At 41.6% G+C, this 24868-nt stretch overlaps 2 protein-coding genes across 2 annotated transcripts in view; one reads left to right on the top strand and one right to left on the bottom strand.

The window, feature by feature from the left end:
* The first annotated feature begins 1299 nt into the window (after positions 1–1299).
* On the top strand, positions 1300–16301 carry MCRS1 (microspherule protein 1). Its single transcript, XM_075265551.1, has 13 exons — positions 1300–1531; positions 3369–3507; positions 3691–3852; positions 3953–4062; positions 5132–5240; positions 5763–5901; positions 5990–6065; positions 9208–9236; positions 9423–9515; positions 10734–10816; positions 10910–10997; positions 13065–13192; positions 15698–16301. Exons 1-13 carry the CDS (start codon positions 1416–1418, stop codon positions 15782–15784), a joined length of 1359 nt encoding a protein of 452 aa, XP_075121652.1. The 5' UTR covers positions 1300–1415; the 3' UTR covers positions 15785–16301.
* Positions 16302–18296: 1995 nt separating this feature from the next.
* KCNH3 (potassium voltage-gated channel subfamily H member 3) overlaps positions 18297–24868 on the bottom strand; it is a 40829-nt gene continuing 34257 nt past the window's right edge. The window contains exons 12-16 of the mRNA XM_075265579.1: positions 23767–23984; positions 21540–21790; positions 20125–20210; positions 19115–19176; positions 18297–18968 (exon numbers count right to left, since the gene is read on the bottom strand). Of these exons, the coding sequence (XP_075121680.1) occupies positions 18504–18968; positions 19115–19176; positions 20125–20210; positions 21540–21790; positions 23767–23984 (1082 nt within the window). The 3' untranslated portion in view covers positions 18297–18503. The remainder of the gene's footprint in view (positions 18969–19114; positions 19177–20124; positions 20211–21539; positions 21791–23766; positions 23985–24868) is intronic.

Here is a 24868-nt window from a genome sequence, read left to right as displayed (position 1 = left end):
ATTCGATTGAATAGTCGAATATTGAACGGCTATTCGAAACGAATAACGAATATCGAATATACTGTTTGCGCATCTCTAATCTGCGCCTGGGAGTCCATTCTGCAGGTTTCCGTTTCCTGCGCAAAACAGGGCAGGAGACGGAAACCTGCTGGCATTCATTTGAATGGGATGGAAAAGTGTCCGGCTGTGAGCAACGGTGAGCGTTTTATGCTCTCCGCGGCGAAACCGAGTTGAACAAGCAGTACTCTGTGTCCAGTTTAAAAAAAAAACGGTTTCACCGCGGAGAACATAAAACGCTCACCGGCGCTAACTTACTAACAGGTGCGGAAAAAGTGACCCATAGAAAGAAGAAACCCATCGATATGCAGCAAGAGAACAGCATCACACATAAGACTTTGGGGTGCTATGAGTTGTGGAGTGCTTATTAACACTATGGGGGTGTACTAGAGAAATGTACAATGCTTGTGTGGGGGTGCACAGGAAATATATGAATATTGGTGGAATAATTGATAGCAATGTGGGAGTAGACTTAAAGGGGTTGTCTGGTCACAAGTTATCCCCTCCCCTGTGGGTATCAGATACTTTTTAGTAATGTGGGGGTTCACTGGAGGGACATGGGGGATAGTGAGGTGTTTGTTTAGTAATGGCATGAGGAAGGGACTGTCCTGAAACGCGTAGCAACAGTTATTAGCGATACGCTTGATCTGCCGATGCAGCACCTCTATGAATATGGAATATAATTTTATACATGAAGAAATAAAGTGAAAAGGTTTTATACCATCTTCTTGTTCGTGAGTGCTGGATTTTTTTTTACATAGCAGCTAAATACTATAAGAGTTTAGGACCGACCAATAGGGGGCAGAAATGGACCCTACAAATTATGGGAAATAAACGATTCTCATAGAGTTGGCTAAATAGTGTCACTGATGACGATCTGGTCCTTCTGGGGGTAGGGACTATACTTGTAGTCAATCCACTGTGAGTTTGCTAAATATTGCTTCAGTTCAGGACCTGACCACTAGGGTGCGATAAGGTCCGTACCAGTAAGGGGTAATAAATCACACTGAGCCGGCTATTTACTATAACTGATAAGGACCAGGTCCTTGCCTAGTACAGTATAATGCTGACTCAGAACCCTTCTGAGATTCCGACACAGTAACAGTATATGCTCGTACATTGGGTTTATAATCTCCATATACAATGATAACGTCACAGCCTCCAACAATATGGCGTCTTTAGGAGACAATAAGTAATCACCTCCCTCTAGTGTTCTCCAGAGGTACTTCCGGCCCACCGGAAGTGACGCTAGGAGCCCGAGTAGGAAGGTTCTATCGAGGGCCGTGAAGCGAGACAAGACAATGGTGGATTAATCGGTAGCGCGGTCGCCGGATGTTGTAAGGAGAACAGCGGGGGGGATGGATTCCCTGCTCGCCTCCGCCAGCCGTTCAGAGGACGAGGACTCCTCGGCCGGACACAAGAGGAGCCTCTCCCAGGGGTCTGGCCTGATACCCAAGAGGAGGAGCTCGTCCAGGTGACGTACAGCGCCGCCCGGTGCTTCCTGGCTGCATGTGCTTATTTACATAGTATGAATGTGATCGCTCTTGTAGGCCTATAGGTGATAGAATGAGGGGACGTGACTGCATAGGATGTTATAGTTACACAGACAAGAGGAGCCCAAAGGTCTGAGGTCAGTGCAGGTGACAGCCTAAATACCCCTCCCTGCTGCCTGTGTGGGTAACAGCCTGAGTGTTCACCTACTCCGCCTGTGCAGGTGACAGCCTGAGTGTGTGCCCCTGCCGCCTGTGTGGGTGACAGCCTGAGTGTGTGTGCCCCTGCCACCTATTATTATTATTATTATTATTGTTTATATATAGCACCATTAATTCCATGGTGCTGTACATTATTATATTAATTCCATGGTGCTTTACATTTGGGGGTTACATACAATACACAAAATATACAGGTAGATATAATACTAACAGTGACTGACTGGCACAGTGGGGTAGAGGGCCCTGCCCGTGAGGGTTTACAATCTATGAGGGAAGGGGGGTAGAAGGAGAGGGGGAGACTGTACAGATGGGGGTGCGGTGATAGTGTTATTGGAGGTTGTAGGCCTTCCTGAATAGGTGAGTCTTCAGCGCCTTCTTGAAGCCTGTGATTGTGGGGGTCAGTCTTATGTGTCTTGGTAAGGAGTTCTAGAGTATGGGGGATGCACGAGAGAAATCTTGTAGGCGGTTTTGTGAGGAGCGTATGAGGGCAGAGCGAAGCCTCTGATGGAGGATCTGAGGTTACGTGTGGGCAGGTAGCGGGAGATTAGGTCAGAGATTATGGAGGGGACAGGTTGTGGATGGCTTTGTATGTTAGCGTTAGTAGCTTGAACTCAATTCGCTGGGCTATTGGTAGCCAGTGGAGGGACTGGCAGAGGGGAGCATCTGATGAAGATCAGGGGGGTGAGGTGAATTAAGCGGGCAGCGCAGTTTAAGGTGGACTGGAGGGGGGCGAGGGTGTTTGCTGGGAGTCCATGGAGAAGGGTGTTGCAGTAGTCTAAGCGGGAGATTATGAGGGCATGGACGAGCATCTTGGTAGTTTCAGGGGTGAGGAAGGAGCGGATTTGATGGATGTTCTTGAGCTGGTGACAGCGTATGTGTGTGTGCCCCTGCCGCCTGTGCGGGTGACAGCCTGAGTGTGTGTGTCCGTCCCTGCCGCCTGTGCGGGTGACAGCCTGAGTGTGTGTGCCCCCGCTGCCTGTGCGGGTGACAGCCTGAGTGTGTGTGCCCCTGCTGCCTGTGCGGGTGACAGCCTGAGTGTGTGTGCCCCTGCTGCCTGTGCAGATGACAGCCTGAGTTTGTGTGCCCCTGCCGCCTGTGCGGGTGGCAGCCTGAGTGTGTGTGTGCCCCTGCCGCCTGTGCGGGTGGCAGCCTGAGTGTGTGTGTCCGTCCCTGCCGCCTGTGCGGGTGGCAGCCTGAGTGTGTGTGTCCGTCCCTGCCGCCTGTGCGGGTGACAGCCTGAGTGTGTGTGTCCGTCCCTGCCACCTGTGCGGGTGACAGCCTGAGTGTGTGTGCCCCTGCCGCCTGTGCGGGTGACAGCCTGGGTGTGTGTACTCCTGCCACCTGTACGATTGACAGCCTGAGTGTGTGCGCCCCTGTGCCAGTGACAGCCTCAGTGTACCCCCTCCTGCCGCCTGTGCTGTCCCTCTCTAACCCATTTCTACCTGTGCTACAGTGTCCCTGTGGAAATCAATATAAAATTGGGCACTAGTTATGGAAAATGGCCGAGGGATGCTTGTCGTCTGTGCGGCATTAGGTTGAATACTTTACATGAATACTTTAATAGACCGTTGAAATGTTTTTTTTTTCTTGCATTGGCAGATTTATTAAAAGGAAGAAATTTGATGATGAATTGGTTGAGAGCAGCCTTGCCAAATCCTCCAGTCGTGCACGAGGCCCCAGTGGAGGTGAATCAGGAAGATTATCCGGCAGTGAACCTTCATCTAGTGAGAAGAAAAAAGTAAGCAAGTGATATTTGTTTTCCTGGATGGTAGTGGGGGAGGGGTAGGTTTGGTCCCTACTAGAATCTGTTTGGATCATCACACACTTACTAAATGCACATTCCTGGCACGGTCTGTGTCATAGTGGTGTACTGATCTTCTGCATATGTGACTTGGACACAGCAATATGTCTTATATTGTAGCAAGTTTGTAAGACTGCACCTACACCAGCTCCGCCATCACCTGCCCCAAGCCCCAGCATCACTAAACGGATAAAGAAGAGTAAACAGCCCCTCCAGGTTACCAAGGATCTGGGGAGATGGAAGCCAGCCGATGACTTGCTCCTTATCAACACAGTGCTGCAGGTATGAGGTTACTTCTATCTTTTTGCCTTTCTTTTTGTATGATTATGACCTGCAGACTTAATACCAGAGTTTAATACCAGTTTGTCGCCTTACTCCTCAGACTAATGATCTGCAGGCTGTACATCTTGGTGTGAAGTTCAGCTGCCGTTTCACGCTCAATGAAATACAGGAGCGGTGGTATGCTCTTCTGTATGACCCTGTCATCTCAAAGTGAGTAATATATATATTTTTTCCTATGGCTGCCAACAGGAAATAAAATGGTTTCTGACCTTTCAACAAACTATGAAGAAATCGATAGTAGAGATATGTTGTAATATATCTTATCAGAGAAAAATGCTTCTTTCTCCTCTTCTTTGGGTGCATGCACACTACGTAACGCCGGGCGTGTATGAGAGCCGTACACGCCGGCATTACGGCAGACTGCCGAACACTTCACTTCCCATTCACTTCAATGGGAGCGCTCGTAACAGCGGCGTTTACGAGCGCTCCCATTGAAGTGAATGGGAAGTGTTCGGCAGCCCTGCTGTAACGCCGGCGTGTACGGCTCTCATACACGCCCGGCGTTACGTAGTGTGCATGCACCCTTAGATTGTTTTTCCTCCCAACCTTTTGGCTAAACTGACTTTGTCTGTAATCTGATATATCCGTCTTGAGATGAAATGCAAGTCGTATATATAAGATAACACATGTCTATTACAGTCTGTGGAGAGGGGAGAAATGAGCAGAAGCTGAGGGAGACAGAAGCACAAATGGGGCTTAGGCTGATGCTAGAATTAAAGGTGTTGTCCAGGCAACACCCTATACTCATCTGTCCCTGGTGTCCGATGCCTCCTAGCACGGTCCTTCCAGTCCATTGTTGTCTTCCGGCGGCAGTCTTTGCCGCACGTGACCGCTAAAGCCAATCAGTGGCCTCAGGGAAGTGCATGTGACACCATTGCAGAAGAACCGGGCCACACTGGGAGGACAATTCTAAAAATTATTTTTTGTCCAACAACTTCCTTAAGTTTCTATGGCAGCCCAAGTACATTTATTCACGTAAATACACACGTCTGTATATATGCCCTGTGTGATCCTGGGGCTGTTTCTGAGTGGGAGAGGACATTAGGGAGCATATTCTCCTCTACTTAGTGTGAGTAATGTATGGCAGTGAGTCTCTATTCACGAGCTGAGGGAGAGCTGTGATCCACAGTGTATGTATTAAAGATTGTAATGAAGCATCAAACGAATTATGGATGGGCAAAATGAGTTAATGACTATACTTTTTATTTTATTTTTGAAGACTAGCTTGCCAGGCAATCCGACAGCTCCATCCAGAAGCTATCGCTGCTATCCAAAGCAAAGTGCTGTTCAGTAAAGCAGAGGAACAGTTACTCAGTACTATCAGCTCAGTAAGTAAGAACGTGTCTCACAAATACTATCTGTGGTGCGTCATTTTCATTGGGAAAACATATGCTATAGCATTGTGTCATACCATGGCATGCTGTCTCAAAAATTTAAAAGTGAATCAATTACATAAATAATAATAAAATATGTTCAGTATTGAACTATATGGGCCAATGATCTTAGTCCGCTGACCAATAGGCTTCTAGTCTGATGACCGCGCAATTGTTTATACTTTTCAGCTGTGAGAGAATTAGCAGATCATATTGCTGCATTCATTTAGGATTTAAGGCTCGTCTTATAGACAATCCCAGTCCATGTGCCCTCTTAGAGACTGCTGTATATAAGCTGTACTTGAATAGCCTCCATGCAGCACTATATTTTCCTGCAGGGCAAAGGCCTGGGTGACTGTGGCTTCCCTCTATGGTGACCAAACCTTACCGAAGGATCTGGAAATGCTTTTCATGTTATTGGATACATATTGAAATACCTGCTGAACATTTTCTGATATTATTGGAAATTCTTTACAGAGTTCTCAGCCTACGCTGGAGACGTTTCAAGATCTACTAAACAAACACCCAGAGGTTTTCTACCTGTCGCGGACAGCCAAAACTCTCCAGGTGCACTGGCAGCTTATGAAGCAGTACTATCTTCTGGAGGACCAAACAGGTACCTAGGTCATGTGCTTAGGCTTCATTTTCCATACGTACAATAGTATACAGGTCCAAGAGTAATTTCTTCTTTGTCAATATTTTAGTTCAGCCTTTACCGAAAGGAGATCAAGTTCTAAACTTTTCTGATGCAGAGGACATGCTTGATGACAGCAAACTTAGGTGAGGAAGATGTTGCTGCTTATATATTGGAATGGTGTGTGCTTGCCAGACAAAGACATGCAGAACTTAACAAAAAAAACTCAAATGCATACAGTTTTTTTTTTCTGTGTTAAAGGATAACTCCCATTTCCTTCTTTTTTTTCTTTTTTTTTTACTTTGCCATTTTGTATGTGTGTGTGGGGGGGAGGGGCTGTGGTAAGCATTTTAAATAATATTAATCTATCAAACTTAATTTTAATACAAAAAAACAGGCTGTAAAGTTTCCATTATCAATGCTTTAGCTAAGCATTGTCAAGAAGACTCTGTCCATACACATATACTCTATGTAGTATGTACCGCTGAAGCATTTACCAAAGGGGGGATGGTCACTTCAAATGGTTGTATCTTCAGTTTTGTACCACCTAGAAAAATTGTTCTTGCATCATAAAAAAGCTGAGATTCGTGGTCTGGCCTTCAGCTCTTGGTTGATGTACCAAGCTGCCTCTGTCCTGACCTAGAGTAATCCCCATGCGCAGTAACAGGTGTGGGCATCTCCTAGTGCCTGATGCCCATGTATGATGCTGCGGACACTCCTAGGGTATCGTCTATCTTTGCAGGTTGTGATCGGTCATCGATTCTGCAGGTCTAGGACAGTAGACCAGATTAATCGATCTAGTGTGTGTGTTTGGCTGTGCAGGTCTCTTCCTTCCATGGTGCAGTAACTTCCTTGCAGCACTGCCTTCGCTATCTCTAGCTTATGCTTGCCTGTATCCCTTACTTTATATGATATAGGGTGAGGTGTAGTTTTGCTTAAAGAGAACATGTCAGATTGACTTAGGACATTAGGCCCCTAACAGTTCCTTATACACTGGGGGTTTAATGGCCCAAATTGTCCTGTATTAAAGCAATCTGTGTTTACTTTCCTACAGAAGAGTCTCATCAGACTCCTCTCTGGCGCCCCCATGCTTCTGCAGTTCTTTAGTGAATGTGGGGACCTATACCCTAATATATCTGAATATTTGCTTTGAAACTGAGGATTCCGCCTCTGTCTTGCCAGAACTGCATAGTTGGATGAGTATAAATCCTGCATCTTATTCTTTTCTTTGCTTCTTTTTTAATAACTGTATCCTGATTGTTTGCAGGGGAGGGGGTTTCACTGTTATATTTATCTGGAGTCTTCATTGTAGTCATTGCTTTCATGATCTGGACTTGATGTGGATCCTGAATATTACTGTGATAGTCGCAGGTTTTGGAGAGGTGCACTTGTGATTGAGGTGCAAAATTTGGTGTAACCTTATGAAGTTTCATAAGACTGATTTATTTTTATATATATAATATATTTTTTTTTCTATCTTTCAAAAAAGAAAAAAAAAGCTGAGATTCTGAAGTTCTAGCTGTAACAAAGAGAGAGAGATCACCGGTTAAAATCACAGTCAGGAATGGGATTTTATATGCAGCATGAACTGCTGCATATTAAGTTCAAATTCCTGACTGAGTTTTAACTAGTGATATCTCTGGTTCTGTTATAGCTAGTACTTACATTGACAGCATATGAAACCTCAGAATCTCAGATTTCGTTTGATACCATTTTTCTGCGTGGTATAAAACCAAAGATAAAGCTATTTGAATTGACCATCCCCCCCCTTTGGTCTGTGCTTCAGCTCTTCAGGTTCACAATATAACTGTGTATGGACTTTCCTGAAGAACAACTCAGTTAGAGGTTTGCTAAGTAGAATCTTACAGCCTCTTTTATAATACAAAGGAGGTTAGGGTAATAAATTGTATGACAAAAATGGTTGCCAAACACACAAGCAAAACAAAAAAATGGGAGATACTCTATAAATTGAGAGCTTTCCATTGAAAGCTTTTTCACTGGCTTTATATGCTCCTTTATTTAAAAAAAAAACCACACATCTAGAACTTGTTGCTGGAATTGAATGACACTATGTGTGTGAATATAATGATGACACATGTAAGATTAGGTTTACATCTTCGCTCGAGATTATTCTCTACTAATTTGAGTTTTGAAATGATAGACAGCCGGCAGATCTCATTATAGTCTATTATGTCCGCCATGTCCATGTGTTACTGCTGAAATAGCGGTGCGGCGGGCCCACACAAAGGAGAGCGCAAAGTTAGTCAGTCATTACAATATCAGAGCGAAAGGATGTTTATTGGGGAAATCTATACGATTGAAAGGTTGCTCTAGTCCCTTCTAGCATGTATATAAGATGATATATGGATGGGCATGGAGGCATACAGGTTCTGTATGGTATCCTGCAGCATATTTGCCCACAGATGTTGCATCTAAGCCTGTAAATACTGCACACTGGTACATTGCTGAATCTAGTGTCCCAAGTGGTCCCATAAATGCTCAATTGACAATAAGTCCAGTGACTGAGCAGGACAAGGAATTGGTGCAGTCTGGCAGAAACCTTGCTAGGAAAACCTTGCTGTGTATGTGGATAAGCAGTTCACTGCTGAAATATTCCATTTGGAAGATGTGCCATGAGAGGCAATGAGGCCATGAGGAGGTCCTGGCCATATCGCTGAGCTGTTAGGTTCCCTTGTATAACTGGTAGTGGTGACAGAAATAATTTACATATGAGATAACTGCAATCCAATACTTTGATCTGGGTGTTTATTTTTTTTTTTTTTTTTTTTGTCAATAAGTGTACATATACATGAAATACGTATTATAATTGTAAATTGTGTGTGTATATAATATACATGTATGTGTGCATGCTTGTATGTGTATGTATGTTTAGATTATGGGGATAATGTCACTCCTTAGGGAGAGACCACCTTTTCAGGTGTGTGGAGCCATAGTTGCTCCACTGCAAGGGAATATGGGAAGAATATGCAAATCTGTCTCCCAAGATGTAAACAGGGAGACAGTGCTTCTGTTATGCTGCCCTCTATTGGGAAGCACCCTGAACATCATGCCCGACTTCCCAGAAGTCTTTACTGTATAATGCGCGGTTATAACCAAATCAGTTTCTCAGCTACGGACGGCACCGTTTCTGCCTGGTTATGCATGAGTCTGTGTTGTACAAGGTTGGTCTGTGTATGGATTTTGTAGTGGAGTAATATTTTGTACTTGGTTTCTGTCTATTAATTTTCAGCAGTTTCTTTCATTACAATCCTGTTATTATTTTTGTAGGGATTCTCGAGATGAAGTACTGGAACATGGTAAGCTTTCACAAATATATTTACCACGCTCCAAAGTGAAATAAATGACTGTTGCAAATATTTTGTAACTGCGTTCCAATAGTATACAAAAAATAAAAAACTAGTGTTGTGTATTTTAGTAGTTTTGTGCCATTTTCCTTGAAAAAGCAGGCCGTCATTGTATATTTGTTTGCCTTATGTTCACAGAGCTCACTGTTGCTGATCGTCGCCAGAAACGTGAGATCCGTCAGCTAGAACAAGAGCTGCATCGTTGGCAAGTACTAGTGGACAGTATAACAGGTCAGCATTTTCTGGATTTTTCATCAGCCCTATTTTTTTTTTTTTTTTTTTTTCTTTGTTATGAAATGATAATCTGCTTGCAGTTAAGAATAATTGTAAGCTATGCAGCAGGTAGTGGTGGGAATTTATGGCTCAGGAGCTGAGACTTCTCTGTAAGTGGTGCATGCTGCTGTGCTGTAACAGTCATCCACCTGCAGGGGCCGCTGTTAGAGATAACTGTAATTGTGGCATCTAGGCGGTAAGGGGCTCCCCATACCTTGTAATCAGCTGAGGGGTTGTTATCTCATCTGTGGGCATAGTGCAAAATATTTTTGCACTTCTATTACATTTACCAGAGGGAGGATGTAATAGGATGATGGTAAATGCAGTTTGCACTGGCACTTTAAACACCATAAACACAGATATGCCCAATGCCTCCCCCTCCCTCCTCCCAAAAAACAACTCTGTGCATGCAAAAATAAGCTATGGGTATCCGAATATGGCAGCATAAAGCAAATAGTTGACATGTTAAACTGCTTTAACATGCTATTTTCCCACATAGTGAACACACACCATGAATGTAAAACAGGAAAAATAATGGCAGAGTTGCTGAGGGTTTTTTTTTTTCCCATTCCACACCCACAAATTATTTTTCCTTTTTTTTTTTTTTTTTACAATACGTTACATGGTACAATTGATAGTGCTGTTGAAAAATACATCTTGTCTCAGAAACTAATGTAAGACATGGGCGACACAAGTGAAGTTAAGTTATGGCAAGGATGCGGAACCTAAATTGGCCACTTCCTTAAAGGGGTTCTCCCATCTCAGTCTTTCAGCCAGGCTGCATGCAGTGTCTGCTTCTCACCTCCTATTCTCCTCCCACTTCCCCTTCTGAACGGGACACAGAGCACTTGATCAGATAATATGCGCATTCGTGTACAGGACCTGTACAAGAGCTGATTTTGACAAATTTCTGCCTCACTTTCATTTCAATGGAAGTTCTCAGTTCTCAGCTAGCAGAAAAAAAAGCTGCTGCCTCCTATTGAAATGAATGTGAGGCAGATTTCAGGCAGAATTTGAGGCAGATCTTGGCTCAATTTTAGCATTAATTTCCTATGTGTGAACACCCCTATGTAGTCTAGTTATACTAGATCTCCTTGATGAAGTGAATGTTACACTGAATAGATCTATCTGCATGTTATATTTCTACATGACTGTTATACTTTTTGTCCTGCATAGGAATGAGCTCTCCAGATTTTGATACTCAGACTTTGGCAGTGTTACGGGGGCGCATGGTGCGATATCTCATGAGGTCCCGAGAGGTAATATTATAAACTATTGCAAAGTATGACTTTTATTAGTGGGTGTATGTTTTCCTTGAATAACAGCAAATTCGTTTTTTTTCTCCTGATTAGATAACACTTGGTAGAGCCACCAAGGACAACCAAATTGATGTGGACCTGTCATTAGAGGGTCCAGCATGGAAGATTTCTCGCAAACAAGGTAATTTATGGTCTGATAATACTTATATTACTAGGTCAAGTGTATGGGAAGAATATGCAAATCTGACTTCCATGATGTAATTAGGAAGCCAGTACCTCAAGAATGCACACCAATAGAGGGCGCTCACCGAGAATGTGCAAGTCTCTTTTCCATGATGTAATTAGGAAGACACAGTCTCAGTCAAACACACCTATAGAGGGCGCTCCCTTTAACATCATGCCGACCTTCTCAGAGGCCTTTGTTTGCATTGATGTTGGGATTATACCAGATACAGTCTTCTCAGCCAAGGACAGCTGTTTCGATGTATTTGCATCTCATCAGCTTGGCACAGAGAGGACTGACCTGGTAGAGGCGAGAGGCTTAGACAGGGTTGGGGGATATCGCCACTCCGTAGGGAGAGAACCACCATTTAGGTGTGTGGAGTCAAAGGAACATGGGAAGAATATGCAAATCTGACGGCTTCCTAATTACATCATAGAAGTCAGATTTGCATATTCTTCCCATGTTCGTTTGTACAGTGGAGCACTCATGGCTTAATAAGACTCCACACACCTAAATGGTGGTTCTCTCCCTATGGAGTGACTATATCCCCCCAACTAGGTCAAGTGTGTGAATTCTTATATTGCTTTTATGGTCTTATATCTCAGTTTATCAATATCTTACTATGGCTACATTTCCATAATAAGAAACCCAAAGAGGATGGTTTGAAACACCAGCTAGTCCTACTGCTATAGAATCTGTTATGTGCTATTGGTTTGTAGCATCCTGGACCTGCTAGAAGGGGTTACCAACTCTGGCAGACTTGAAAAGATCTGTGATGGTTGAATTTTGCACTAGGGCAACTGTATTTTGACAAAGGGTGGTCCAGTTGGAACTCCAGAAGTCACATGTGCAGTTTTTGATTGAGTTTTTAATACAGTTTTTTTTTTTTTTTTTTTTTTTTTTATGCCAAAACTAAAGGTGGCTCTAAAAAGATGGAAAGCTATAAAGGGAGGACTGAAACTTCTCCATTCTTTTTGCCTATTTTCTGTGTTTAGCTAAGACAGTTCATGATTGGCCACAAGAAGTGTCTGTGTGATTCCAACTTTGGTTCTAGACAATCTTCTGTTTAGTTCAGGTCTAGAGTTCACCCTGCAGATTGAACATTCATGAATGGCGACTGCATGTTTCAATCTGTTACTAGCATACCGTTGATCGGTCACCTAGGGCTGTTGTCCAGAAACATAGGTAGAGCTGAGACTTGAATACCCCCTTTGGGTGAACTTTTTAAAGAGGACCTTTCATCAATTCAAGTTCTTAACATCTGTTAGTAGGCACTGCTCCACTGATTCTGGCAAAGTTGGAATTTTCTCTGTATCCCCCACGGTTCCTGAGTAACAAGAACGGAGTTTTGGTGCCTGATGTGCTGTTTCAGCTCTGTAATGTCAGGTGGGCGGTGTCAGGGGGTATGGCTCAGAGCTCCAATCAGTGTCAGAGCTCAGACTCACACTCCTTGTTGGCACCTGCCTAACACCGCCCTCCTATTAACAAATGCTAAGAACTGGAGTTGATGGAGGTGGTGAAAGGTCCTTTTTAAAGATATCTGAAATATATTTATACTTAAAGGGGTTGTCCAGGCAGCTGTCCAGCACCCAGCAAACATCACACGAGTCCTGTTAATTAGACTAGGACCAATGTGCTGTAATTTCTGGACATCAGACTGGTGTCTCTACAAATGTCCCACATGCTTGATGCCAGTTCTGGTAGGATAGTGACCTGTCATGGGAATGGGGAGTTTTCAATTTTTAGGCTCCCTAATGATGAATCATTTGTTTAGATGTGTTGTTTGCCAAGTAGATCTGAAGACTGGTAAAAAAAAAAAAAAAAAAAAAGCAATGTAGCTGATGAGATTGAGTGTCCCCATCACTGAGTAGAAGGGCTGGTGGTCTGCCATAGGCGCCTCCACTATTCCTTGTCATGTTTATGCAGTTAAATGTATTTTCCAGCTTTTCATAGTTACTAAATGAAAAGCTTCTCCACCTTTCATTTTGTTCACATTGAATCTGTTTTGCATTCCCTGCAATGAAGGTGTTATAAAGCTGAAGAACAATGGTGACTTTTTCATTGCCAATGAGGGAAGAAGAGCTCTTTATATCGATGGTCGTCCTGTGTTGCCAGGGAGCAAGTGGAAGCTGAGTCACAACTCTGTGGTGGAGGTAAATAAGCATTTACGGTTTTATTCATCGTCTCTTTAGGCTACTTATTATTCTGAAGATGTAAGATGAGAGATTTTATTGCACCTGTTACTTAAAGGGAATGTGGAAATCGTTTAACATAAAACTTAATTGAAATATATATATATATATATATATATATATATATATATATATATATGAAATTAAATTACAAAATTACTTGTTACTATATGATTTGCAAACAACTGCAATATTGTGGTCTGGTGAGAGTTTGGAGGCCTCTGTACATGAGATGGTTGGCCAATTCCCCTTATATCTAATGTGTACGGGCTACAGAGGTTACAAAGCAGGCCTAGACCTCTCTTCTATAGAAGTCAATAAGTTACATTTACTAAGTTTGATATTTTGTACATTTGTCTCAGTTCAAAGCACATTCGAGTAAAATAAATATACCAAGGGAAATGGGTGTAAATTCATTAATACATTCCCCATTGTCTCCATTCTAGAGGTTCTTATGTCCATGTTGCTGCTGCATTGCAATTCTCTGTATGCTGTTAATAAAATTTAAGTATCAGGTCACACAAAGTGGTTGCCCTCTTAAAGGGGTTCTCTGAGAGTAGGGCAAAAAATTAAAATCTAAAAAATAAATATCAGGATAGCTCCTGCACAGATAACAGGAGCTCATTTTGCCCCTAGCGATTTGATTGTGGAAAAAATGGCTGCCGTTGCTTTTTCTGTTCGTGAAAACTGTCCTGAACGGTTTACTTGCTGCTAGAGGGGCTGGATGGAATCAGAAGTGGGACTTAATGTTATGACTTCTGTTCTGGCTTTGTATTGGCCTGGCAGGATTTTGGCACAAGTTACCATTGCTGCACTCCTAAATGATGGTGAAGCAGCTGAGAGGAGGTTGTGCTGCTCCTCCATCTTGTGGTATTAGTGCAGCCATAGTCACTGCCTCAGAAATCATGTCATGCTGATATACTGCCTGAACAGAAATCCACAGTGTTAAGCCATGCCCGGACTCAGCCCATCCCTTCTCCTCCAGCAGCATGGATCCTTTCTGGGTTGGGTTCAACATACTAAAGTGCCATGGCGGCCATTCTTTTTACTCATACCCATATAAGCAAAATTAGCTCCTCAATCTTACTAAAGAGATGCAGGTAGGTGTCAAGTCAGGTACCGCTGAATTTTGCTTTTACACTTTGGTCTATTTCTTGAGAACTCCTTTAATCGTCTGCAAGGAATATATAAGAAAAATCAAGCAGATTATACAAGAATACCCATCAGTATCTGGCTTTAATTGGTAAAAAATCTGGGTGGTACATTCTCTTTAAGGGAGTACTCCATGAATAAATTTAACAATGTTACCTAATATTTAGAATTGTTTTTTTAGTCCAGCTATGAAGCTGCATCCTCCATTACACTTATTTATTTTGGATAGAAGAAGCTCCATACCTCTGCCTATGAAAGAGACTGTATGTGCTTGGTATATTCCTAGGCTTAAAGGGGTTTTCCTATGGATGTAACCATATTTGAAATTGTAAACAGTTAAGTTAAATGTTTTTGGAGATTTTTGGACATTTTTGCAGAGTTTTAAAGATTTTTTTTTTTCTAACTGCTTTAGTGGTGACAGTGTTTTGTATCAATTAGGGTCCATTCACATTGAGTTTTTTGGCGCTGATTTTGATGCTGAATCTGCGTCGGAATCCACGTAGAAAAAAAAGCCTCCCATTGACTTCAACGGGTTCTTTTTTTCTGCTAGCGGGAAAAGGAACCCATTGAAGTCAATGGGAGGCTTTTTTTCCTAGTGGATTCTGATGCAAATTCAGCGTCAAAATCAGCGCCAAAAAACTCCATGTGAACAGACCCTTAGATGACATTGGATACAGCCATGAATACAGGAACTTTCTATGGTCTGGCACTAGTCAGAAACCCTGCCATGATTTCCTTATTGTGGCCTGGTTATGTAGGGTCCCTGCCTGATACCTTGTCCACAGTAAGGAAATCATAACTGTTTCTGCCAAGTCCCACACTATAGTTTCTGCATTCATGGTCTTATCCATTGTCAACCAATGAATGCAAAAAGACTGTCAACACGTTGATAGAAAAAAAGCTATAAAGCTCTGCAAAATTTTTAATTACTTATGTGCAAAAAATGTTTAACTTGTCTACAAATTTAAATCTAATTATGTAAATGGAAAAAATCCCTTTAAAATGGCCATTCGTGTCATCCATCTAGTGTGTTTGGGGGCCACCTTAGTCTCCCCCAGCATCAGTTGTCAGGAGTAAGTTTCAAGCACTTGGGTTTTAGCTGCCTGTTCCATTTGTTCTCAGGGAGGTAAGCCAAAAATCTAGGCTTCCTTTCTTCTTTCATTCATTACACATTCATTGCTCAGCTGAGTGTGCTGAGTATTGGGAGATTGGGTTAGATAGTTATCTTATGTGTATGGTTAGTTTCAGCCTTTTTATGGTGATTTGGGCCACAATTGCCTATTATTAATGTCTATCTCCACTTCTTTCCTGTAGATCTCTGGCCTCCGCTTTGTGTTCCTTATCAATCAGGATCTCATCGCTCTCATTAAAGCAGAAGCTGCCAAGATGATTCAGTCTTGAAGTTGGTTTCTGTCCTGCAGTAAATGAGCTGTTCCCAGAGTTTTGTACATAACTTATGTGTCCTTTTACACTGTGCTTCGAAACCTCTGAATCCTTTTCAGGTACCTCCTCGACTGCTGTCGGTGCCAGCTAAGTGGGTGACATGAGACAGACTGTTACTGAGGACAGAAGTAGACCCCATCCTCTACTCCTCATGCTGGGATAAGAATGTTGTTTGTTATATAGGGGTGTTTTTTGTTAATATTTTTACATTTTTGTTATAAGCTTTTCATATTGGAGTTGCACTCAGATATTAAACAAAAATGTGCTTTGTATGAAAAGAGAAATGACCAACAAGAAACATTTATTTATAAGTCCTTGCTGTATAATACGTTTATGGAAAACTCCTTGGCCTTAGGCAATAATAAATAATTAAAAAAAAAATCCTCCAATGTCATGCAGTAGACTAAGGTGTATGCAGTGTGTTTTTATACAGATGAGTAAATCTGCTCCAACACCATATTTCTAGATACTGATTTTATTAGTCTGTGTTCCTTGGTCATAATAACCCAATAGGCCATAGTCTCAAAAGTACGGGCTCCTTCATTTAGAATTCGTGGAGATTATGGCCTCTAAACATCTTCAAGGAGTATAAGAAGTTGTGTTCTCCCTTATTCCAATGCTGACCTCTGCATGAACCAGAGGTCAGATTATCAATGTAAGTCTAAGGAAATCAGACCTTTAATAGACTTGCATTGAAAAAAATGGAGTGTTTCTTAAGGCTAAGGCCCCACATTGCAGAGAAGCAGTTTTTTATTGCAGATTTTGCTGCATTTTTATTGAACCAAACCCATGAGGGGCTAAAAAAACAATGGGAAATACAAAGGGAAGACTTATACTCCTGACTTCTTGGCAATTCACATAAAAAAACTGCAGCTTTTCTGCAACATGGAGCCTTAGCCTTAAAGGAGTTTTCTGGGATGGGAATATTATGTTGATGGCCTGTTTTAGGCTAGGGTATCAATATCACACCTGTGGGGGTCTGACTTTTGGCACCCCTTCCCCTAGTAAGTCTTCATTGTTTACATCCATCCTTCTCCATGCATAACATCTATTTGTTTAAAGGAGTTACGCCACAAAGAATCTTTGTTCTCCATCCATAGAGGATCTGTGTTCATCTTTCTGCACATCACTGACCCCTTTTCCATTCTTGAGAATGTCTACACCAGAACTGGACTATGGCTTACCTTTACACCATGTGGATGGCCAGATGTCTCAGGCAATGTTCTTCAATGTACTTTGATACCTTCTGCCTGCCAAAATGTTGTTGCAGATTAAATGCACCCTTTCATAGAAAACATATCCTCTATTATCTCCTATAAGCAGGATAATGTGCCCTGAAACATTGCAAGAATTATTCAGAAATGGTTTAAGGACCATGACAAAGTATTCAAGGTATTGACCTGGTCTCCAAATTCCCCAGAACTGATTTGATGATGTGAAAAGGTCCATGAATGCCTCACGCCGGAAGCTACAGGACTTCACCAAGCTTCTGCCAGATACCGCAGGACATCTCCAAAGGTGGTTACACACTGATCAGCCATAACGTCAAGAGTCTGATATTAAGTTCCCTTGACAACACTATTCTGCTACATGGGGAATGGTTAGACTAATACTTAACCATAATTTTTCTTATTGGGCGATTTGTTGTAGACAACCCCTTTAACTTTTCCCCTATCCTAGAATATGAAGGGGGTCCTATCTGAGACCTCCATTGCATAGCTCGGACATAGGGCAGCTCTCAGTCTGGAGGACGTAGTGTGTCTTTTAAATTCAGGCATCAAATAATACTACCTCTAGTTGAAAAAGAAAACCAGGTGTGTTTCAGATAGGTAAGGATTTACAAACCGGCCATCGTTGTTTAACTATTTCCAGATGTAACAGTGATACTGGGATAATTTAATTGAATTGGGGTCAACAAGTCTAGTGCTCCTATCCCTAGAGTAGAGTGCCAGAAGCTCTAGTATTGCAGCCTAGCTACAATTACATAAGAGACTAAGCTGCAGTACCAGATGCAGTCAATGGGCTTTAGTAGGGTCGCTGTTTAAGGCTAAGGCCCTACGTTGCGGAAATGGAGCTTTTTTTTTTTTTGTTGCGATTTTTTGAGCCAAAGCCAGGAATGGATTGAAAAAAGAAGGTAAAAGTATAACAGTTTCCTATTTATTTTCCTGCTCCTTTTGTAGCCACTCTTGGCTTTGGCTTAAAAAAAAACGCAAAAAGAAAAAAGCTGCGTTTCCGCAATGTGGGGCCTTAGCCTTAGGCCTGTTGCTTCATTGCTACATCTTGGGATACGACTACTTGATCTCAACTATTGAGCAGTCAAAATGAATGCATTGATCTGCATGCAATGTAGTGTGCTTCAGCTGTTAATAGATAAAATCAGTCGCACTACGAAGATAAGATAAATCCTGGCCTTAAATAGAAAATCTAGAAAACGTTTCCTGCAAATAACTAAAATAACCATCCATGCAAATAGTTAATAACTTTTTTTTTGTTTTTGTTACAAAGCATTATACTTGGAAAAGTAATAGTAAATTCTTGTTCAAAAGTTTGGTTCATGTGTAAATGACGGGGACGGGATTATACCTGAGCTGCAGCTCTATACCTAGTACAGACAATCCTTCCTTCTGTGCCCATGCAGGTGACTTGGAGCCTCTCCTAATACTGTTCTGTTTCATTATCACACTCCTGTTCCTTCTTCTCTGGACCAGTTTTCTGGATCTGTGTTGCTTCCTCTTTGCGGAAGGATAAAGTGCATTTCTACAGACTGAGCATCGGTAGTGGTGTGTGGCTCCCCCATAGCTCCAGGCTGGATGAGGTCTCTCTGTTCAAATCCTGTGCAGTGCAACCACATAGGGGTAGGGGGAGCCCAAAGCCAAGATAAATGTCCGTCTGAGCACGCTGGGGAAGCACTGTGTATGTAGCAGACCTGAGATGGTTTTTCTACTCGAGCAGGATGAAAAAGTGAAGGGCATGTACTTGTTGCATCCCCTGGTGAATGTAGCCCTCCCCCACAGTGCGAATGGAAATCTCCTCCATGGCGGCAGGATGATGGACTGCATGGCATTAGGGATACGTGAACTGCATGTCGGAGGGACTGTAGGCCTTCTCTCAGCTCCTGCACTTGGCACGAAAGATCAGATACCTGCGAGGTAAAGAACAATTGGTGATGCAGTTCTAGCAATGCCCTTTTTCTGTATAAATGCATATAGACAATGGATTACTGACAGCTGCCTTCATTGTAATAGATCTAATAGGGTAGCCACTGCTAGGGTACTGCTAGCCACTTACCGCTTGACTGAGACGGTCCATACTTTCAGTAGCTCTTGGTTCTGAAGTCAACAGTAAATGATCTATTTAAAGAATAAAGTTTTGTTATATTTGCATGTAGGATATAAAGAATCACTTGTAAGATGTTTGATTTGCTTTGATGTATATGCACAGTAATACACTTAGGTCTATGGTGCTAAAAATTCTCTAATACAGCTATATCAAACATTGGATTGGGCACTACAGTACCCAGCATTTACAGCAGTCGTAGAGCCTCAGAATGGAGACCACTGCTATATTATCCCTGTATTATGCATTTCTCCCATAGCTAATGAAACCAGCAATATCTGAAATCCTACCATGTGTTAGACACAAAGTCTGAAATAAGTCAATGTAAGGCTTTATACACACACGACTGAATTTCACCCATGAAATGATTTCGCGTCCTGATCTTGATGCCGGGAGTAAGACTTCTAGTATTATACATATCTGTGATGTTAGGAGTCCCTGTTGTCCCATACAGAATACAGTACAGGACCATATATCACTGGGAGGCATAGACTCGGCATCATAGATATGAACACCATAGGGCCTTATATTACACACTCTCTGTGTACCTGTTGTCCTATCACCCATATCCTATTTATTCATGCTGGTTGTCTTATAGAGGTTTTGTCTGGGAATTTATTTTTTTTTAAAGTTCCCTAAATGGAGCAAAGGCTATAAAATAAAAAATAACCATTACACACCTTTTAATTGCTCTGCTCTGGTGGTCTTTACTTGTCCTGTAGTTATGCCATGCTACATATACATATACACCAGCCTCAGTACTCTTGTGCTAGTGAGGCCAGTGAATACGTGGTGTCATGTGTATGTGCAGCGTATTATTGCTCCAGAAGGACTAAGCAAGGACCATCAGAGACAATGTCAGCAGCACAGGGTCAGCATGGGATTTAAAGGCAGGTTTAATATATAAAAATGACATGGTAATATCAGGTTTTCCTACTTCGATATGCTCATGTTGGTCTTACCTGAAGTGTTTTGAAGGCTACTGCAGTTTGAAAATGTGAACTTCTGCTGGACTAACCCAGTGGTTCCTTCTTTCCCATCCACAACCCTATAAAAAGGTCAGAGGTCATAATTGGGACCATTGTTTATATAGGACTTATTATATAGGTTCATGCTGGTTAAATGTAACATCTATTTCTAAGGTCTGCTCAATCTGTTATCCGTGAGAGCACTTTCCTGGACTGTCTCTGTCCCATATACTTAAAGGGAGTTTGATGGCACGAAAATCAACATTAATCTACTATCTATTAACCCTGGTGATGCTAGTCTCATCCGTGTCTCCATTCAGCCATTTAAGACAAAAAAATGTTTTAAGTTTTAATTAGCTGGTAATGAACCCCAGACTCATCTCTGTCAACTCCCAGGGCACGCGCAATGAGCCTAAAAACTGACAAATGGAGCAGTGGACAGGATTGGGGTCACCAGGATTTGATATGCTACTGGTTTCAAGGATCAAACTTGATAACAGGTTTCCTTTAGGCTGAGATCACATGTTGCAGAAACGCAGCTTTTTTGGTTTTTATAACCAAAGCCAGAAGTGGATGGAACATAAAGTATAAGAACTTACTACCGTATATATTTCTCTTTCCTTCTGTAACCATTCTTGGCTTTGGCTCAAAAAAACCGCAGCAAAATCTGCCACAAAAAAGTGGTGTATCCACAACATGGAGCCCCAGCCTTAAAGAGGGCCTGTCACCAAATACAAAACACTAAATACCATACACCATTTGCTTCTCACTGTGCCCCTGAGAAATTTGGTGTTTTTATATTTAAAAGCCATCCAATGTTCAAAAGATATATGGCCTGTGAAATGTCAAGCAAACTAGCCCTGTTTCACGACGTAAGCGGTAACTCTTTATTTTCTGCTTGGTGAAATAGTTTACACGTAACCTTCCAGGGACATAATTATGGCGGACATAGCAAGTAATGATGTATGGCATGTAGTATTTTGTAGGATGTAGGATACTGTATATGTTTTTATTCATACTGCTTCTCTCTGCTCCAATGCGCTGAGTCGCCAGCCAAATTGGATGAATGGCGGAGCACTAAAAGAATTAATAGCAGTCATATGTTAAAAGCATAACAATGAAATTCAGGTTGGGATTCAGTTGTGCAAGAGTGTCCTAAATCCATAGAAGAAATCTAATATTTGTATTCACATGAACATGTATAACGTTCAACCCCATTTCAGGTCTCAGGGTAAGTTCACACGGAGTAACGTGCCACATCACGCGGCACATTACTCCATGTGAACTCCCCCTTACTGAAGAATTTTTCCGAATTTCCAAACAAAATCCCCTACTTATCTTTGATTCTAATTGACTTGATTTCAGCCTTCCCCATTGAGTGGTAAGTGAAGTGTTTTCTAATGACTTACCTCGGGCTTAGATCCGGTGGCCTCGTGCAAGGCATAAGTGGTATCTGTAGTTCAGTAGCTCGGCTCTTTCGAGGCGTGTGAATAGGTGTCACATCCTGAGACCTATTATCAGTACTGTAGTTCGAAAACCTTGAAGGGGAGAGTCGAAGTCTTGGAGATGATTTTGGTGTAAGCAGAGGAGTATGCACATTTGATGATATGTTTTCTGGTGGATCGTCTTTCATAGAAGACTGGTGCATATGGATTTGACTCTAGAACACCATATAAGTGTTAGTATATAGGTATACAGGAAGTTAGTACTAAATAGAGATGAGCGAGTAGGTATTCGATCGAATAGTCGAATATTGAGGTCTACTCGAATCTTCGAATATTTCACTACTCGCTCACCTCTACTGTATATGTTTTTTTTTAATGCCTACATTGTCCTAGTTCCTGTCCCACCTCCCCTGTATGGTTATTGGTGTAAAAAAAAAGCGCCAGGGAAGGTGGGAGGGGAATCAAATTTTTACTGCGTTTACCGCGTGGTATTCGACCGAGTATGAGTCTTTTGAATACCGTAGTATTTGATCGAATACCTACTCAATCGATTACTACCTGCTCATCTCTAGTACTAAACAATAAGCATGATATATACCTTGTAAAGACAACTTGTCGACTCACCTAACCATGGAGCATTGTGTCTTACAGCTCTGCCTTGTCCAGCTCCTCTGTTGTTCTACTGGGTATGTCATTCCCTCTTGTTAACACCTGTTGGCCCAGATTCACTAATAGGTAGCCAGTGCAATGACAGGCAGTCTAAAAACACGCCAGATTTATCACAGTGGCTGATGCCGGATGATAAATTTGGTGTATCTTGAGACTGTTTAGTTTATGTTTATACCACCCTTTAGTTGGCTCACTTTAAATTTACAACATAATTTGGCACATTTAAGCACCAACGTTTTTGGGAGAATCCACACCAAAATAAAAGACTTTAGCCCAAATTGGATATTCCACTTTTACACCAAGGTCTAGTCATAACTCCAATAATAAATGTGTGTCTGTGTCAGATCAGTACTGACAATGTCTAGCAACAGACCTGAATTAAAATAAGAATGATACCGCAATAATAATAACAATTTCTCAATTATTCACACATTCCCAGGATGAACAACACTACAAAATAGGGTTCGAAGAGGAAAAAAATGGTTTGGCATTGTTATTTCATGAGGAAAAATATCTACAAAAGCAGAGATGGCAGGAGGCCTGACAGACCATCTTTAAAATGAATCTTGGTAACCTTAGACTATTCCATGTTATCCTCCTTTGTTTCATCCTTGGATATTTCCTCAAGACTATTGAACGCTGCCCTGGTCTTGTTTACCCAAATTCAGCGAGTCTGCTGTAGTCAAACACTAGTCACAGCAATGACATCGGTGTAGGCAACCACAAGTCACCACTTTGGGCAGCATCTAATTATGGATACAGTCATTATTCCCTATTAGGGTCAGGTTGATAAATCCGCTGTGTCCTGGAATGTCTAAATTATTTTCCCAGTAGCATTTAATAATCCTCTGGGGTATCTGAGGATATATGTTGCCTGCCCAGGAGAAATTCAGCAGCAATGCCCACAATATAAGACAACTTTGACCATGATTTGGGTGATTGAAACCGTCAGATGGTATCTCAAGGGTTACTTTTGTTTGCTCTGTCTGTATGGTTGCTATGAGCTTTTGAAGGTCCTTAGGCCTGCCATGGCAATATTTCTATTGAGGCCTGCAAATAGAAGACCTCAATACCAACAGAGCAATTTGTCCATAGTACAGTAGTATTGCAGTCTTTGGTATGTCATCTAATGACTGCAGGTTCAAGTCCCCCCCCCCCCAGGCGAGCTAAAAACCTCAAAAATGAAAGTTAAAAAAAAAAAAAATCCTCTATCTATAATATTTTTTTTTTCCAATTGACCCTTCTTTCCCTTCTGTAGAATACATATAAAATAAATAAATAAAAATACATATATCCCCCGAATCAGTAACAATAAAAAAAATAGAGAGGTCATTAAATACTGCAACATTCTATATTATATTAATAATTATTCTGGCTGGCCCAAATGTATACAAGTGGTCAATGGATTTTGGGAATATTTCATGAATTTTTGCATGCAGCAGAATAATACTGTGCATCATACCATCAAGTCCACTTAGATACTGCTATCATTGTGTTTGTTCCGCTGCTTGGTGTTGCTTACCTCAGGCTCACATCTGCTGCTTCCCAAGTTGTAACTGAGCTGTTGTGTGATCTGACTTGTGAATTTATATGCATATTCTGGATAGAGTGATAGCGTGTCACGAAGTCCCCTCAGACTGATCCCCTGAAGGTCACAATATGTCAAACCTTTGACATCTGCATTGGCTTTAATCACTGTGTCCTCAAAAGAGACCTCGCAGCCGATCAGGTCACCTTTGCCTGCAGTTAAAGAAGTGGTCGATAAATGTTATCATGTCAATGGCACAAACTACTAGAAGACATCATTACAGAAGCAATATTACCTGCCTTCTGAGACACTGGATGTTACCAAAGCTTATTGCAATTTTGCAAATATAAACATACAGTAAAAGCACCAGTCATATAATATGGCGATATGATTCAGTCATATAATATGGCGAAATGATTCAGTCATATAATATGGCGATATGATTCAGTCACATAATATGGCGATATGATACAGTCACATAATATGGTGATACGATTCAGTCACATAATATGACGATATGATCCAGTCACATAATATGGCGATATGATTCAGTCATATAATATGGTGATATGATTCAGTCACATAATATGACGATATGATCCAGTCACATAATATGGCGATATGATCCAGTCACATAATATGGCGATATGATCCAGTCACATAATATGGCGATATGATCCAGTCACATAATATGGCGATATGATTCAGTCATATAATATGGTGATATGATTCAGTCACATAATATGGCGATATGATCCAGTCATATAGTATGGTGATATAATTGTGCCAACTGCTGACCAGGAATATATACCATCCTATGTGACTACTCCATAACCATGATTGAAAGTGCCATCAAATGACACAATGGAACATGCATGCAGTGCAGAACTATTCATCTGGATCATAGAATACATTTTTGCATGACCAGAAATTTTACAATGAGTGATACTTGGTTACATACACATGAGTAGTTCGGCTGAAAATTCCGCTGTTAATGAATATATTAAGTGCCAATGATGGGTAAATAATCTCACGTGTTTTTCATGAAGTAACCAATATAAAAACAGGGTTTTATGCATGAATGTAATGAGTTTAT

This window comes from Leptodactylus fuscus, chromosome 2, assembly GCF_031893055.1.
Source record: "Leptodactylus fuscus isolate aLepFus1 chromosome 2, aLepFus1.hap2, whole genome shotgun sequence".
Lineage (NCBI taxonomy): Eukaryota > Metazoa > Chordata > Amphibia > Anura > Leptodactylidae > Leptodactylus > Leptodactylus fuscus.
The sequence above is the reverse complement of the archived record's forward strand: the minus strand, read 5'-3'. Positions and strand labels throughout refer to the sequence as shown.